This window comes from Eublepharis macularius, chromosome 8, assembly GCF_028583425.1.
Source record: "Eublepharis macularius isolate TG4126 chromosome 8, MPM_Emac_v1.0, whole genome shotgun sequence".
Classification (NCBI taxonomy): Eukaryota; Metazoa; Chordata; class Lepidosauria; order Squamata; family Eublepharidae; genus Eublepharis; species Eublepharis macularius.
The window spans coordinates 30525322-30543561 of NC_072797.1; the positions used below are offsets into that span (position 1 = coordinate 30525322).

Here is an 18240-nt window from a genome sequence, read left to right on the forward strand (position 1 = left end):
ACTGAATGCCACACTCCAAGCAGTTTACAAAGTGTGTTATTATTATCCTCACAACAATCACCCTGTGAGGTGCATGGGGCTGAGAGAACTCTGAGAGAGCTGTGACTAACCCAAGGTCACCCCGCTGGCTTCAAGCGGAGGAGTGGGGAATCAAACCCAGTTCTCCAGGTTAGAGTCCTGCCCTCTTAACAACTACACCAAAGTGATAAATGTTTATCATCAATAGATTTAGTATTTGTGAAAGCACCTAAAATATATTAGGCACTGTAAGCATATAGGTCTCTCATGCCATCTAAAAATTTATCTATGAAGGACTTAAGCCAGAAGTTTTCATCCTGATTCAGCTCTTCATGAGTACATTGCTACTCATCAAGCCATGGCATCCACCCTCAAAAGCAGCCATTTTCTCAATTTTCTACTGATCTCTGAGAGCCAGTGTGGTGTAGTGTTAAGAGTGGCAGGACTCTTATCTGGAGAACTGGGTTTGATTCCCCAGTCCTCCGCTTGAAGCCAGCTGGGTGACCTTGGGTCAGCCACAGCTCTTCCAGAGCTCTCTCAGCCCCCAGCCACGTCACAGGGTGGTTGTTGTGAGGATAATAATAACACACTTTGTAAACCGCTCGGAGTGGGCATTAAATTGTTCGGAAGGACGGTGTATAGAAAATGAGATCTATAGAGCTCAGTTGTAATTCTGGGAGATCCCCATGCCCCATGTGGAGGCTGGCAACCCTAATTGAAGTCAATGGGCCTAGAAGGTGTAACTTTGTTTAGGATAGCACTTTGTTTAGGATAGCACTAGGACAGCAGGTCCCCTTACCCTTCCAGCGGGAGGGGGCAGACCCAGCACTCACAGTTTGTTTGCGCCTTGTGCGCGCTCCTGAGCCTGTGAAACAACATCACATCCTGGAACAGACATCATCATGCTGCCACAGGAGGGCACCTAGGAGGCCTGTTCCCCTGTCTGTTCCCTCTGCTGGGCAGGGGAGTGGTGGCGGGGTGGTGGTGGAGGGTGGAAGTGGGGGATCCTCCGCCCTCACCTAGGAACCTGGGATCCCATATATAGCCCTGCTTTATGGCTTCCAACTGCAAGGGAACACTAATTTACACTGAAAGACTATAGCCTCAACAACAAACACAAAGCCTAAGTGAGGCCTTCTATACATGCTTTGAGGGAAAACGAACTTGTTCTTGAGGATTCACTTACATGCAAACTTCTAAAAACCAACAATGGAGTAGACTACTGCTATTCAACAGGGAGGAACATGGGAAGAACAGAATGTTGTCATTACAGTAGCTTTCCCTCAAAATATGTTTTGGAGCATTTGTACTTAAAGGAAGAGGAAGTTTGTCAATCATGGCAGTTGGCTTATTGATTTGGTAGAAATATAAGCAAGCATTCTCTTTGTGATAGACGAAATGTGTAACCCTGTCCTACGAAGAAGCAAAGGAGTCCTATTATACTATAGACTGGAAATCTTTAGTGGATAGAATTTTAGCAGTATTCTTGTGGTGCTTGCTCTGTTTTTAAAAGTGTGTGTGTGTTAGTGCTAGAGTCCAACCCCAAATTCCTGCAGGATTTTTCCCTACTGGAATAATATTTGAGCTATATATTTCAGGCTTGAATTGTCTTTCTGTTCTGTGCCTCTTTAATGCCTATGAAACCTTGAAATATTAGAAAACCAAACAATGTAAACAGAATTCCTAAGCAGAATTGACTAAGAATTTTACCTTTGCCAGTACAAATATACTGGTATACTCCTAAAATTGGCAAACAGTGCTTGGGTTTCCTCTGGAGGAAAGGAAAAAATTTACATGCAGTATATAAGAAAGGGCTATAAAAGAGTTAGGGGAAGCCACACGAGAAACCACATGAAATCCAAAATAAAAATCAGGAATAGAAAACTAAAAATAACCGGGTGGAAAATGTGACACAGCTGCAGGGACCTTCTTGCATTCTCCTTTTCATTGTACTTCAGACTTCAGGAACGTGTTAATATTGTCTTTGGATTTCAATAGCTTTCCAGTTTGTTTTTTGTTCTTCAAAAATAGATGTATCTCACAGGAGGGTATGGAATGCTTTGATATTTTCAGTCTGTGTGTCCATTTTGTAAGTGTGTTTCCTATGAGTTTGAATTTGCTTGTATGATTTAGTTATAGTCCACCTTTCTCAAAAAGGCTCAAGGCAGATTACAAAAATTAAAAATGAATCAGGTAATTAAAACAATATATTAAATCAAATAATCCCTTGAAACTACAATGAAGCCTATCAAGAGAGGCAGCTCTAGAGAATCAGTTTGGTGTAGTGGTTAAGAGCATGGGACTCTAATCTGGAGAACCAGATTTGATTCCCCACTCCTCCACTTGAAGCCAGCTGGGTGACCTTGGCTGTTTTCACACGTCTTACCGGCGAAATCGTGCCAGGAAGACGCTGTCCTTGTGGAAGCTTTGCGCAATGTACCAGAGCTGGTAGGACGTATGAAAATGGCCCTTGAGTCAGACACAGCTTCTAGGAGCTCTCTCAGCCCCACCTTCCTCACAGGATGTTTTGTTATGGTGATAATAATAATAACATACTTGGTAAACCACTCTGAGTGGGCATTAAATTGTCCTGAAGGGCGGTATATAAATTGAAAGTTGTTGTTGTTGTTATATAAGTCCCAGTGGCCATGAAGGACGTTATAGGTAATAACCAGCAATTGAATTGAATTGAAACCAGAATAACAGATAACCAATGAAGTGACTGCAGAGTAGGTGTAATATGCACATCCCATCATTTTGAAAAGGAAAAAGGAAACCAGAGTCCTCCAGATCCCACTGGAGAACCAGCAGGATCAGGGAGAACTTGATGCTGCAGGGGTACCTGCTGACCATGGTCCAGCAGCGCCAGAGGCCACCTTGCCAGAGCCTGTAAGTGAAACCTTGCCACCAGCCTTGGAGACCTTGCCACTGGCCTTGAGCTGCTGTAGCATAGTGGTTGGGTTGTGAATCAGCACTCTGCTGGTTCAGCTCCCACTGATGCCACGAGTTCTGCAGCAGGTGACCTTCGATAAGCCTCTCCTCTCCATCTCAGCTCCTCAGCTATATTGTGGGGATAATATTGGCGGGTAGCCATGTTGGATTCGAAACCTGTGGGGATAATAATAGCACTGACTTTGTTCACCACTCAGAGTGGGCACTAATCTGTCCAGAAGGGTAGTGTGCGAGCACATTGTTGTTGTTACTGCTTAGGATTGCTGCTCCCCTTGCCGGTGGGGGAAAAGCAGCAGGTAGGAGCCTATCAGCATGTGCTCCCACCATGATGATGTCACTCCTGGGACATTGCGCAGGCCCCAAGAGTGCTCCCAGGCTTCACGCGGGGCCAATTTGGCCCATCTGGGGCCTAAATCGCCCCAGCACAACCCCTGGGAGCACTCCTGGGGATTGTGCAATGATGTCACTCCCAGAGCGAGGTAAGTGCCAGGTAGGGTTGCCAGCTTCCCTTGCCCTCCCAGGAAGGAGGCCTGGCACTTACCTCTCTAGTAGTGTAGTGTAGTGGTTAGAGTTCAGAGTAGGATCTGGGAGACCCAGGTTTGAATCACCCTTCTGCTATGGAAGCTCATTGGATCACACAGTCTCGCCCTCACCTACTTCTTATCTTTCTCCTTGCTTTCGTATCATCCTCACAACAACAATAATAAGAAGTAATAATCAGCTGCTTTAGTTCCCCATTGTGGAGAAAGGATTCGAAGGAGAGAAGAATGCTGGGAAAGGTGAGAATATGAAGACTGCCAGGAGAAGGGAAGGAGGAAATAGTGCAGGGAAGGGGACACGGAATAAAGTGAAGTACCCCCTGCAAGCCCTTGCAGGTTCCCCACCATGCAACTTGGCCTGGCTCTGCTAGCACCATGCAACTGAGCCACAGGGGGGAGGATGCTGGGCGGGGGGGAAGGTGAAGAAGACAGGAGTGCATACAAAGGTGGGTGAGAAGGAGCGAAAGAAGCAGAAAAAAGGGGGAGAACCCAGTGGGGGGGGGAACCCAGCACTCACCTTTTGAGTCGCCTTGTGTGTGCACAATGCGCTCTCCCAGCGTGTCACTTCTGGGACTGACATTATTGCACAAACCCTGGGAATGCCCCCATGCTTTGGTGTGGGCCAATCACGATGAGTATGTTGGGGGGGGGGGGTTGAGAAAGAGAAAACATGAAAAGGTTATATTATTTGTTGGCAGAGGGGGTGAAGAGTAGAAAGCCATACCTTGCCAGCAGTGATCAAGTTTTAGAAAGCAGAAAGTCTTTAGACTGTAAATTCCTCAAGGCAGCATCTTCCTGCACTTTTTAAAGTGCCATAGGCACACACTGAGGGCACCGTATAAATAATAAAAAACTATGACAATAATGTTATTAAACGGAATATGTGTAAATTGGGTATGTGAGTGCTGTGAATGGTGAGAGATTAGTAGTAGTGGTGGTAGTCAGGGCTTTTTTTCTGGGAAAAGAGGTGGTGGAACTCAGTGGGTTGCCAGCACAGGGGGCAACTCTTGGCAGGAGGTGGTGCCCCTGGTACCATATGTGCGCGCACAAAGTGCACGTATGCTCCCACTTTGAGTCAGCTGGAACAAGGGGGGAGTTTTTAAAAGTTTAAATCGCCCTCAGCTAAAATGGTCCATGCCGCAGCGGCGCGGAGGGCAACCTAAACTCCCCTCTGTCTGGAGATCAGGGGGTGGGGCCACCAGCTATGTGACAATTTTCAAGAGGTTCCGGAACTCCGTTCAACCGCGTTCCAGCTGAAAAAAAGCCCTGGTGGTAGTAGTTGAGGAGGAAGAGGAGGGGGGTTGGAGCCACCCAGCTTATTTGCGTAGTTGCTCCCCATCCCATTCCTTATCTCAGCTGCTGTCCTGTATGGCTTATCTACGCAGGTCCCATTATGCCAAACAATCTTTTTGATGTTCAAAGTGGATCCTCTGCTTTGCTTTTAACTAGTACAAAAGCAGACCCAACCCAAGGTGAATAAACATGCATTTGTAAATTTTCAAGAGTTTCCTTGTGTAAAATATTTTTTAAAAATTATGGCAGAAATATTTTTATTCAGTTTATTAAATTAGCATCTTGTTGCAACCATCATAGTTCATCTGTGGATCCCCCAAATTGGTCTATTTTATTATTTTGACATCCAGTTCAAAAAACGGTAATAAATATCTGACTGCAGGTCATCCAGGAGTCTCTCAAGGAACCGTTTTCAGCTTGGGATGTTCCTGTTTTCTGCAGACACAATAAAAACAGGAAATATTTACCAAATTCCCAGATGTCAGGAAATACCTTCAAACCATTGTGGTGACCCAAACGTAACATGTAAAAAGATGCAACGCTGTGCACAGGTGTCAATAAGTTCATTTGCATTCAAAAAATATGCGTTGGCATGGGAGAGATGGACTGGATTGAATTATATTCTTCATGTTATTCATGCTGATCTTCAAATGACAGAGACAAAACTGGGAGTTCTTTCGTATTTCTGTTTAAGAACATCAAGACATTTCTGCTGAGTTTTAACTAACATTGCTACAATTATGCAGCAAAAACATTATTAGAATTATGTTAATAGGTGGAACATGTTTCTGTAACCTATGTAATACACAAGCTTTTTCAGATATGATGTCTGAATCTTGTCATTGTAATAAAATGCAATTTGTTTGATGCTCACAGATGGAGATTTTAGAATGTCAGGAAACTCCCCCACCTCCACCCCCACCAGTGCTTAAAGCAGCGAGGGAGACTACTTCTGATGCAGCAATTTTCAAAAGGTTAGGGAAACATTGCCCTGTTCTAGTTCCATATATTGCATTTGTTTGCAGAGCTACTAGGATATCATTCACTCATAGAGAAATTCTGTTCCCCAGTCCTATATACACTGGCATATATAGGATAATAGGATCATACGTTGGTCATCTGTGCTATGTAAGGGATGGTTCCAATGTCATTTGAGTGGTATGGGGCCATTTCCGCAAGATCACATCCCATACTATAAAGTAATGTTTGCAGGGTAAATTAAACGATGCCATTTTCCAAGCCAGTGCAATATTTTCTTGTTGGCTGAAAGAAGCACTGGTGATAGAATCAACTATCTCATCTACTTGTTTCATGCAACTCATGCCGCTTAGGAACTAGCCATCTAGAAGAGCCAACTACGGTGCATCAATGTAAGAACTGGTCGTAAGAAAGAGAAAAAGGAAGATTGTTTTCAGTGAACTGAATTCACTGCCCTGTTCTGATTCCCAATAACGTTTTCAGGAGATTTGACTTTTCAGTGCCCAAATAACAGGAAACCAGTGGGGAATATTTCCATTGGCTTACATGTATTTTGGGCTCTCCTTAGCAAACCTTTTATTCCTTGGTCACCCGAAAGCCTAACTTCCTCTCTGGCTGGTTTCTTGATTTCTTGAAACCCTTCCTTCCAGAACCACTCATCCATGCATTCAGAGCTCTAATCTGTGTCTTTCCAGTTGGTCCTGGGCAGGGAACTAGTAGCAGTTCTGAGAATACTAGTCTGGCACTAACTATCACATCGTCTCACTTAAGGTGCTGCAATACAAGGTGGAAAGTAGAGTCCATGATATATTATATGTCAGATATATGTCGGAAAGTAGAGTCCATGATATATTATATCAGATATATTATATGTCGGCTTCAGGAGATACTATGTGTAATGTATTTAAACTTAATGTCTGTGCAGCAATTAAAGTAAAAGAGAACAATCTGTTTTACGGTTTATTGAACAATAATAAAAGATATACTCTTACAAAATGAGTTAGCTTATTACACGCTCATTCAAGGAGCCATCATAGTCATCTATGTTTGGCAAAGAACAACGAAAGAGTTAAATTTATGTCAATATTCACAGCGCTATTTAAATAAACTCTCTCATCATGTTCATCACACCAGACAAGGGTCTTCCTTTTATTGATTCTTCTCAACATTTCCTGGAGAAGCATCAAATTTTAACTTGCAGTTGTTTTCTAATGATCCATTTTCTAACCCAGGGATTGTTTGCACTTCTGTAAAGTTGGTTGTGTTGGCACTTTCCTTCTAAGCTCCGGAATTCAGATCTTCAACTCAGCCATACAAATTCAACATGGTCTAAATTTTGGACTATTGCAAGGTGAAACAATTGGTTTAGTACCAATAAATACACAATGAGAGAAAGAGCCACCAGATGTAATTTTTGCACCTCGGTTGTCTGACCAAAGCAAGAGGGAAGGGTAAGACAATTGCACTTGATTTCCTCTTCTCACTGCAGCATGGTAGTCTGTGTGAGATGGTCAGCTCCAGCTTTTTAGGAGCTCGCAGGGAGATGCTCAGACAAAGACGCAACTGGGAAGATCTCCCTCTGCAAGGGCCTTATTCCCACAGTTCGTAGATTCAACTCAATAAATTAAGGCCAACTTTTTGCTTCTGTAGAAGTAAATGTTACAAAATATTTGCAGTTTTTAAAATCACATTTTATAGGGGCAAAATTAAGTACTTTTCATTGCCGCTTATTTTAATGGGATACATTTAAGAAAATACTTCTCTCTCCCGTTGAACTGAGCAAGACTTTGATTGGATTGTGCACAAAATTTATTATCGGGCTATTCATCCTGTAGAGAGTACAAACGGGCCATATGTTGCCCTATAGGATTTAATGGTGTACTTTTTCATGTTCTTTTTAACTGTTATAGCTACATTGATCATTTTGTAATGTCCTCTTTCCAAAGTTGTTGCAACATGCATCATAAAACATATGCCACTAAAGGATTTTAAAATTATTTATGGCTTCAAACTGATGCTAAGATTTTTCACTCCAGATTTCTTAATATTTTTTCTTGCCTGGTCTATATTATTCCTAGTTATTATTTGTTAATACTATTTATCAATAGCCTAAATGATTTTCTTTGCACACAAAGTATTCTTTAAAGATTATCATAGAACTATCTCTTTTTGTTAGATTTGGGGTAACTAATACATACTGTGCAAATTCATTTTTTTAAAAAAAATTATATAAGGGATGCACTTTTAATCTATAAGATGTCAAAAAAGTAAAGTCTGAGGGCGTCAACTCCCGAGTGAAATCCCATTCAAGTTAGTTGCATTTAAACAGTCCGTATGAGTCCAGAATTACAACTTCAGGCCACAATCCAGGACAAATTTAAGGCTGCAATCCTGAGAACACTTTCCTGGGAGTAAGCGCCACTAAATACAGTGGAATTTACTTCCAAGTAGACCTGCTTAGTATTGCTCCTCAGGCTTCTTTATATCCACTGATATCTTTCCACCTGAGTTATGATGGATTATGGCCATACAACTCAATCCTGTGCTTCAAAAAACAAAAAGCAGTTTTGTGGCACACGATTTACAGATATATATATATTTTGAAGCATAAGCTTTTGCTGTCTAGAGGCTGCTTCATCAGATGCATGACACTGAACATTCTCAGACAACCAAGTGAGTTGGATCCAGATAGTTTTTTTCATTCAATCTCGCTCAGTTCCTCTCCATGCTACAACCCCATCCCATGTGGCTTCTGTACATGAAGGTTTCATAATCCTATCACTTTGTTTAGTAGTCAAATGGGACCCCCTTCCCCTTTTTTCAGCAGCCAAAAAGCAAGCTGGATCCAATCCAATATATATACAGCAGATGGGAATGAAAAAAGACAGGTTAAAAGGCCAGAAGTATAGGAAGTATTCGCTTCAAATGTTTGTGACATTTCTGCACAATCCTCAAATGCACACAAGATAAGCACAGTGACCATTCACAAATGCTATAAACGATGATAACTAATTAATGTGGACAGTAACCCTAAACAAGTCTGTTCAGAATCCTATTCAAGTCTATTCAACGGGGCTTACACCCAGGAAAATGTTCTTACGATTGCACTGTTACGCTAAGCAATTCAGTACCTCTAGTGATTCAGAAAAGGTATCCGTTGGAATTGATGTTCTTGTTGCTGGACTCTCCCTTTTAATTTTGTTGTTGTTGAAAGGAACCCTACTGGAATTTGTAATCCTGTACATCAAAAACAAATCTTATATGCAACAGCAAATTCCATCAAGTACAATGGAATTATTCTCAAGTATGTATGTATAGGACTGCAGTCCCCAGCTTCAAAATTAAGACTGCTTAACTTGGGAGCACCCAATGCAATTGATGGGAAATGGATTCAGGAGAGGCAAAAGGAAATACTAATTTACTCAGCAGGCAATTGACCTGCCACAATCACAGATAGCTTTAAAAGGAGGTTAGAGAGATTCATGCCCTGAGCTGTATGGTCTAGGCTAGCCTGACTCCATCAGATCTTGGAAGCTGAGCAGGCTCAGCCCTGATTAGTACTTGGGTGGAACACCACCAAGGAAGTCCAGGGTCATTACATAGAGGTAGGCAATGGGAAACCACCTCTGTTTGACTCTTGCCTTGAAAATCCTATGCAGTCGCCATAATTGGCTTTGATTGGATAGCACTTCACACATGCAAAGAGATTCATGGAGTAGAGTTCCACCAATGGCTGCTAGCCATGGTGACTAATGAAATGAAATCCTGCCCTCAAGTCATAGTTGACTTATGGTGACCCCTGGTGGGGTTTTCAGGCAGGAGACTAACAGAGGTGGTTTGCCATTGCCTGCCTCTGCATAGCAACCCTGGTCTTCGGTGGAGGTTACCCATCCAATTACCAACCAAGGCTGACCCTGCGTAGCTTCTGAGATCTGATGAGATCAGGTTTGCTTGGAGTATCCAGGTCAGGGCATGGTGACTAAAAGGAAGCTCTAAATTCAGAGTCAGCCAACTTCTGGATTCCAGTGCTAGGAGGCAGCATCGAGGGGAGAGCTTTAGCATCTGTTTGTTAGCCTTCCAGGGCAGCCAGTTGGCAACTGTGTGTAACAGGATGATGGACTAGATGGACCACTGGTCTGATTCAGCAGGCTGGACTTACATTCTTCTGTTCTCATTTAAGGACAATAAGGATTCTTTTGGCACCCTAAAGGCTAACAACATTTGATTCCTGCATCATGAACTTTTGTGGAGTAGAGCCCACTTCTTCATACGCAATGAGTATGTCGCAAGGAGTATGTTCTCACCATAGTGAAGTGGGATATAGTTTCAAGTGAGATTTCATTGCTTATCCCTCATTTCTCCCCAATCAGTCCTGTACATGATTATAATTAAGGCATGACTAAGGATGTCAGTTATAAATGTCACATTTTCTAACAGTCTATCAACATAATTTTCACCACTTTTAATGAGCATGGGGCATTTTTTTCCAGTTTTGTTAATATTTTACATTCAGCAATTCATAATACATTTTACCATTCAAATGCTTATCAGAAAATATCCAAAATATCATACACACTGTACACAGTCTATGTTGAAAGTTTGCTTTTTTTCCCCTGAAGACACAGAGATTAGATCTTTACATATTTCCTTTGCTGGAGCTCTACCTTTTAAACTGAGCTGTGAACATTCAACAATTCTGGAAAAAGGAAAAGTTTGAAAGTTCTGCAGATATCAACGAGGATTTAACCATTTCATTATTGGTGATCGAACAACTTTCTCTTTGGCAACATCCTCTTTTACAGAATTTCCATCACCAGATGCCATGTCATTCTCTGAAAGTTAAAAAAAGAAGAAAATTGAGAAGCACATTTTCCCCTAATATTTGCATTTGGTAAAGACCTTTAGGGGAAAAAAAACATGAAATTGATCAAAACTGTAAAACAAAAAATTGCAGTCCTAAGCAGAGTTCACCCTTCTAAGCCTTCAATTGACTTAGAGCACTGTAACTCTGTTTAGGATTGGGCTGTGAATGTTCCAAAAATGACAAAAGCAGAAATAATTAATATTTTCAAATAAGTAAACTTCTCTTAGGTAATGCAATGCAAACAATAAAATTCAGTTGTAATGATTGCAGAGTGAGCACTTTTCCCTCTGTCTGCTCCACTTTGCTCCACTTTTTTTCCTACTATAAAAGGCTCATGTTTGTCTCTCCTGTATAGATCCAACCAGTCAGTGCACACAGACTACTCTTGTTTGGAGCTCAGGTAACCTGCATGTACAGTCCTCTAGAACAGTGGGTGTACAAGATCTACCCCCAACATCTCCAGGGAGGTCATGGCCCCTGGTGTTCCATTGCCCACATGAGGCTGATCAGGCTGTAAGAGAGTGGCCCACAAGCTTCATGGCAGAATGGAAACTTGAACTCATGTTTCCGCAGTCCTCCTGTGACACTGAAACCATGACATGACACAGGCTGACGTTTGGGAGGAGCACACAAATCTATCAAATGAGATGATGGCTGTTTGTGTTGCTATGACTGGTACCAAGTTGAGGACAGACAAGCAGAGGCGCAGAAGAGGAAAACGAATTCACTGAGACTCTAAGGTTTACTTCAGCAAGCTTAACTATCTGCAGAGGAGGATGGGTTGTGCCCCAAATTAGGAAGTTGTTTTGTGTTGATTATGCTATTCAGTCCTGACCGATCTTCCAATTGATAGCCATTTTAAGCCAGTGAACTTTAAAAGGCATAACTTGGTTTACGATTGCACTGATATCATGTCATAAGCTTGTGTGGACTCCTCACTTATTAAGATTCATGAGTGTCGATTTCTGAATAGCTCTGGTCTATGAACATTGATCCTGCGATAAGGCTGCTGTCCTAAGAACAGTTTCTTAAGAATAAGTACCATTGAACAAAATGAGACTTACTTCTGAGCAAATCTGCTTAGGACTGCTCTCTACATTTGTCAGTCCTTAAGGAGGCATCAAGATTACTTTCATTTACCATTATTCATTAAGAAATGTGGTTATGTGGGTAATTCTTTGGTTTAAATGACTACAATTAAACTTTGGAACTCTTACTAATAAAGGAATAAAAGGCATAGTTTGCCATGATTTTTCAAAGATCTTCTCTCTGTATGTGCTTTTTAGTTGACAGCAGATTATTAGTTACTAGTCATTGTAAAATGTCCATTAAAATCAAGCATCCTTTCAGTAACACATGGCACCATCACTCAAAGAGTTTTGCACAAGAGCATTACAGTGGACTTGCGCAGTTCCGATTCATTTCAATGTTGCTGCAGCAGGAGTATGTCCTGATGCCATGTGCTAGAAAGAAAATCAACAGTGTCTGAGTTTACCTGTATGTGAAATTAATTTCTGTCTGTTCGGAGGCTTCGATGCTACCAGTTGGAAAAATGAAAACTTTAAACACCTTCCAGTTACTCGGTCGCATATTCCAGACTGGCAATTGCATGTTCGCCTGCATTCTAGTCCATAGGTGCCGTAAGGACACTCTGGAAGAAAACAAATGAAACAGCAACACATATATTAATGCAGTTTCTCAAGGATGATTTATCTTATTTGTTTTTTTCACGGTTTAATGTTTGAGGTCTCGCTGAATAGAAAGTGCCTGCTGTTGATGGCATTGACTTACATTATATAATTCTCCTTGAGTCTCAGTGAGAAGAGCAGACAACAGATAAATAAATAAGAGGGGCTAGCTCTAAGAACGTAAGGAGACCAGTGGTCCATCTAGTCCAACATCCTGTTTCACACGGTGGCCAACTAGTTGCCCTAGAGTCACCATGACTAGTAGCTGTTGAGGGTTATCTCCTCCATGAATCTGTTTAATCGCCTTTGAAAGCCATCTATGCTTATGACCGTCACTATGTCCACTAGCAGCAAATACCACAATTTAGTTACTTGGTGATGTCTAGTCAGTGCCTGTTTGGGGGGACAACAGTATCCTGATGTCACAGAGGGCATCATCACCTTCCATTCCATGATGGAAAGGGTACAGAATATAAACACAAGGAGGTGAACAATTTGATAATGCTGTCAGAAATGTATTTGTAAAAAAACAATACTTTTGCAGTCTTACACATACATTTAAACTTCTCCATAGAAACAAAGGAATTAATTTTATGTTATTACTTTTAAAGATCTTTGCAAAGACATTCTAAATTATGGGTTTTTAAAAAAAATTCTGCCTTACAAACAGGGAAACAATCTTAAAGGTATAAAATTCATGAGGAACTGTTGATCTTGATTAGAAATACATCCTGTAGAAATCAAGCCGCTAATGAAAAGATGTGCCATCAACTCTTAAGGTTAAACCCCCCAGATCTGTCCATGTCAATTTGATAAATATCCTTACAAGCAGTAAAAGAATATAAAACTGCATACTCAGAAATAAAAAGGATATAAAGAACTATCTATATATGCAATGAAACGGGCACCCCAAATCCCAATAACTGCAGGTCATCAATATTCCCACTTAACAGAAGAAGAATCAAGCAGAAGATAGTGGGCTGTATCCTACCAGCTTTTCCAATGGGAAAGGTGGTCCCCTTTTGACGACCAAGAAGGCTACACTGGGGATCAAGGGACGGTGCAGACAAAAGCCTCATAGGATGGCTGCTACAGTAAGAAGGTGAGTCAGAAGAGACTGAACAGAAAAACTGACAGGATCCAGCTCAGTGGCTCACAGGATGATTCTGTGAGAGAGGTCAAACTTGAGTGCCAAACTGCACATTACAATTTTTGATGTTGTGTCCAGTTCCTTGATCAGACTTTGTCAGTCACATGTCATGTGTGAATTACCTACTAGGAACACATTTCCTAAGGTTGTGGGGCTCCACAGGGCACGGGGGCAGGGGGTTCAGCCTGTCCCCTGTGCCCTTTTTCCTCACCAGAAATGGTCTAATGGTACTATTTGCCGTGTTGGGGGCTGTTTGTGTACTGATAGACTGCCTGTATTGTTTCTGGGAACTTACACTGAGGTATTTGTTCCTTAAGGAGGTTATATCGAAAGTCTGGCAGCAACTTGCTAGCTTCTTCACTATTGTAATGAGAAACAATTGTTTATTCTTTTCACCCAAGCCCTTTTTTGTATATTATTCCCTTATAACTTTGATTTGTGCTTTAATTTTCTGTAGGCAAGAAGCTCTGAGGAATTTTGAGTAAGTACAGTAGAGCTGCATGGCGCTGCCCTACATTGCTAAGCAGAGTTAGTCAGGTAAAAGTTCAGTTGATTGACAGGTGGAGGACCAGTCAGTGAAGTGAATATTACAGGCACACTTGTTTACTTTTGGAGACTATTTTGGTTCTAGGGTGTGACTGTTATAGGAACTGAAAAAGGAAATATTAAAGAAGTCCTTTCCTTAGAACCACAAATGGTAGTTTCTCTTCATTAAACGTAATTTATCTTGGACTTCCCTCAATATCTCAGAAGAGGCTTTGGTAATAAACAAACTTAGGGCAGATGTTTAGCCAACCAAAAATAGAGTCCTATTGCACAATATTGGCTGCAGTTTTCAATGCAGCTGTGAAAAGCATTTTTTGGTTCTTGAAGACAGTTAAAATTGATGGGCATTTCTGTACTCATATTTGGGAATTTGATGTAAATGTAAAAAAACCTGCACTGGCCTAAATGTTCATATGCATAACAAAAGCTCTCTTCCTCTTTCTATTTATTACCCACTGGCAGGTATTCACATAACTGATACTAGACAGGCTCTAAAGCATTTAAATGCTGCAGATCCTTAGTGGGATGGGGAATCGCACTTGTTAATGGGTGTTGCAAGATTGCTCAGATCATTTGGGGACTTTGCATATGTTTCCCTGTAAAATAAACAGCAGTGGGCCTGCTTAGATGTTTGGTAGTGGGTATAGGGTTGGATTTAGTCATCACCTCAATGAAACAAATTAATTGGCAGGAATACACTTTGTTTTATAGGACTATAGGCATTAAGCACCACCATTGCACGCATGCAATGTGTAGGAGTGGGGTCTCATCCTACAATCCTATGCACACTTCCTTAGATGTCAATTTGACAGAAGTCAGAAGGTAGTTATGGTTTGCATAATGTGCTTTTAGACGACAGCCAAGACGACATGGCTTCTTTATAAACTAAGAAAAGTGCACTGCTCATCACTGCTCATGTGCTGATTATCCCTCAGTCTTCAATTCTCAATTCATTTATGTAGGAGAGGATGCTGCTAACTTGCCATGGGAATTGTTTTGCCAGAGTTTGTCTGGACTTTCCATCTGTATGATGCAAATGTTGCATCACCCGTTGTGAATTATTGAATTATTGAATGGAAGCCCCACAAATTCTGTTGCTTGGCAGCCAATGACAATCTGAAATGGTGTGACCTAAATTTAGCCACCTCATTCTCAGCCTTGCTTTGCTGAACATGTACAGTGGCACTAGTGATGTTTGAGACAACCAGGATGGGTATCTCTGGCTTTACCAGACACCTGTTAGGCACTAGGGAAGGGAGAAGGGGAAAGCACCTGCAGGAATCTGGACTCAGAAGTCTGACAGTAACCAACCTAGGGATGGTGGGATAGGAGGTAATGAGGGATTGCTTGCCTGGTGCAAGAACACCATATCTAAATTAGGGGGTGTGGGATTCACCTTACTACACAAAGCTGGCTTTTGTAGAAAATCACTTGCACATTTGCTCAGGCAAAGGCACAAATTAGTGGCAAAACCATTGTGCTCTCTTATGGTCCTGCTCTGAGAACACTTATTGTCCACACTGTTCCCACTCAACAGACAAATGTGTCCTTTACCCTGTAAATAAAGCCAACCTGGACTTTTAGGTAAAGGGCTGGCAAACTTATTAAGGGGTTAGGTCACAGATTTGTTAGGTAAATCATTGTAGTCAGCCTCAATTCTCCGTAAGCAAAGCAGAAAAAAGGTGACCTACCTTACAGAATGGCTGCAAGATTAAGAGTTAAGCAATCCGCATATGAATGATTTAGTATAAATTATAATTGGCATCTGTTACATTTTCAGAGGAATTTTCATGGTGCCAGGGTAATATGCACACCATAGCTGTTTTTTAAGTCCTAATTGCACATTTTCTGTGAGCAATTCCCAACCTCTCTTTATGGAGTATTTCCACCATTGCCATGACAACCATATCCAGTGCCCATTCTTTCTTTACCTTTGCAGATACCAAACTCATCACCAAAGTCATCTTCTTCAGAATAAAACTGGCACTTCAGTCCAGGGCCGCATTTGACTCCATCCATCCCCGAGACAGTCCGGTAGCAAGTCTCCCCCAACGCTGCAGCACATACCCTGCAGCAGCCGCAGTCATCCAGGACTGTCCGTTTACAGTGCAGAAGGCTCTTACATTCAGCGCTCTCGCAAGGCTCGGGGCAGTCTACTGCATATTTCCTGCTCCAGGTAGATCCAACGTGCATGGGTACCAGTAGCAGAAGGAAGACTAGAAAACTCTTCATGTCTTATGTGGATGGAAACAAAATTCTTCAGCAAACAGGTAGAGAAATCAGCACGCAGGTCTTCTGCTGTGAAGGACAGCAGTGAAGAACCCAAAAGTAGTAGCTGAAGATCAGTTTACTGTTTTTGGTTTTGGTTTTTTGAGCTTTATAGGGCCGAATTGCCCACAAGGGCCTGTCGTCAGTTTCCTCAATCTGGCAGTTCTGTCCTCCTGCCAGCCTCCCTTGTTTTACTTTGCGAAATCCAGGATGAAGGTTGGATTAGCACGCTGCTGCCATCCAGGAATTGAAAAGCCTGAGCTGATGTAATCTGTTATGTTTAGTTGGGTTGTTTTGCAATGAGGACTGAAAATTCTCTCACATCCGTCTCAAATGCTCAAGGACGTCTGCCAGAAAAGTGGGGGGGGGGGGAAGAAGAGTAGTAGGTTACATACCTTCTTTCAGGATAGGAATTGTTCTAACACTGGGTCCATCCCTTTGCAAATAAGACCTTTTTCTTACAAAAGTCATTCCTGAAGGCAGTATGAAAGATCATATATCTAACTGTAAGCCTCCTGTGTTAATCTCATTTTCTGAACCCCTGCTCCCTTGGTAATAAGGAAAAGAGCCTGTTTCTTTAGAAAACGACAATGCACCTTTTAAAGTTAAAGGAAAGTATTCTTGGAAACAAAAGAATAATCCTGTCAATGTTTAGTTAGATAGATAACTGGGCCTTGCATTCAAAGAGTAAGGCCAGAGGTAACAGAGTAAACAAATGTGGTTTGTGGTTTCATCTTCAGAAATCTCAGGTGGTTATCAGTTCAATACTTTTCAGGCAGCCTAAAGTCTCCAGCGGTAAATGTCCAGCCGTGGCCTTTATTCCTTTCTAAAGCTTCTCATCTGCACAATATCTGTGCCCTTTTGGCTCCACTGAAGGGTGGAACTATTTCCACTCTCTCATCTCAGTAGCTGAAAGACTCCAGCCTACTGTGGTCGGTTGACTGGTCAACCTGTCAAGTAGTCGACACCATTTCAAGACAGAGAAAGTAGAGCTCAATCAAAATCAGGAGTCCCCAACATGGACAGATACAAGAAAGTCATCCAAACCTGGGATATACGCAGACTGTTTATTTGGGCTCAGGTTCATTTCACTTTATTCATCAATTACTTTGCTTGGATTCTTTAATAGCTTAATGGACCCCTTTGGATTAGTTAACCCTATAGCTGTTTCTATTGGAAGCAACAGAAAACAATGTCCTGTCTGTAACTCCCCCTTTCTCATAATCTAAACTAAATTCCAAGGATTGTAGCCTTGACACCAGGGATACACTTCTCATATGCCCGGCAGGTAGTAGAAAGTAATTCCATTCTAGAGTCAGTGAAAAGCACGACACATTTCAGTCTTGAATCTGCTTTTCCCTCATACAATTGGAATAAAGTCCTCAGACTGTATCTTCTCCTTCTAAAGAATTCTCCCTGTCAAAATTGCAGACAGACAGGAGAAATGATCCCCATTTCACATGCCATTTTCTCCCTTGCAAAGCAGGTACATGAAAGATTGGGGACAAATTTTTTTCCCTTCCTTTGCTGCTACTGGGATCATGATGCAAGCGCAGAGTTGCAGAGGAAAGGGGCTATTTTAAATGGAGAAAGCAAGGGGCTTTAACCCTATGCATTTATTTTCGCATTTTTTCCCTTTCTAGTCCATGCCTAACTATTTGGTACCCACAGAGCAATTAGTAGGTTTGTATGGCTAAAAACGAGTGCTTCAGACACTGAGAAGAAGCCCCTTCCCATTTTGGTAGATAAATACAAACCCATCTCAGCTTTTCAAGTGAGCAGATGGACTTGTACATCAGTGGGTACCCCACCTCAATTGAGGTTCTCTTTCACAAAGAGATCAGAATGTTCTCTCAAGTCTCTTGCCTCTGATCTTGCCCTCTAAGTGTATTTCTTCTTCTTCTTCTTCTTCTTCTTCTTCTCAGATTGTTGGGTTGTCCCCGC

General features: G+C 41.8%; 1 protein-coding gene across 1 annotated transcript; it reads right to left on the minus strand.

Moving 5' to 3' along the window:
* Window positions 1-10227: 10227 nt before the first annotated feature.
* Window positions 10228-16431, minus strand: ESM1 (endothelial cell specific molecule 1). Its single transcript, XM_054987169.1, has 3 exons — window positions 15960-16431; window positions 12140-12295; window positions 10228-10612 (listed from the first exon to the last, which is right to left on the minus strand). The coding sequence occupies exons 1-3, from the start codon at window positions 16258-16260 to the stop codon at window positions 10512-10514; spliced, it is 558 nt and encodes a 185-aa protein (XP_054843144.1). The 5' UTR covers window positions 16261-16431; the 3' UTR covers window positions 10228-10511.
* Between the last annotated feature and the right edge of the window lie 1809 nt (window positions 16432-18240).

Excerpts from the sequence above, each read along its gene's own strand:
- ESM1 (XM_054987169.1), bottom strand. The coding sequence starts at position 16,260 with ATGAAGAGTTTTCTAGTCTTCCTTCTGCTACTGGTACCCATGCACGTT. Across the intron at positions 12,296-15,959 it reads TGAGTTTGGTATCTGCAAAG|AGTGTCCTTACGGCACCTAT; the intron begins GTAAAGAAAGAA and ends GTTTTCTTCCAG. Across the intron at positions 10,613-12,139 it reads GAAATTAATTTCACATACAG|AGAATGACATGGCATCTGGT; the intron begins GTAAACTCAGAC and ends TTTAACTTTCAG.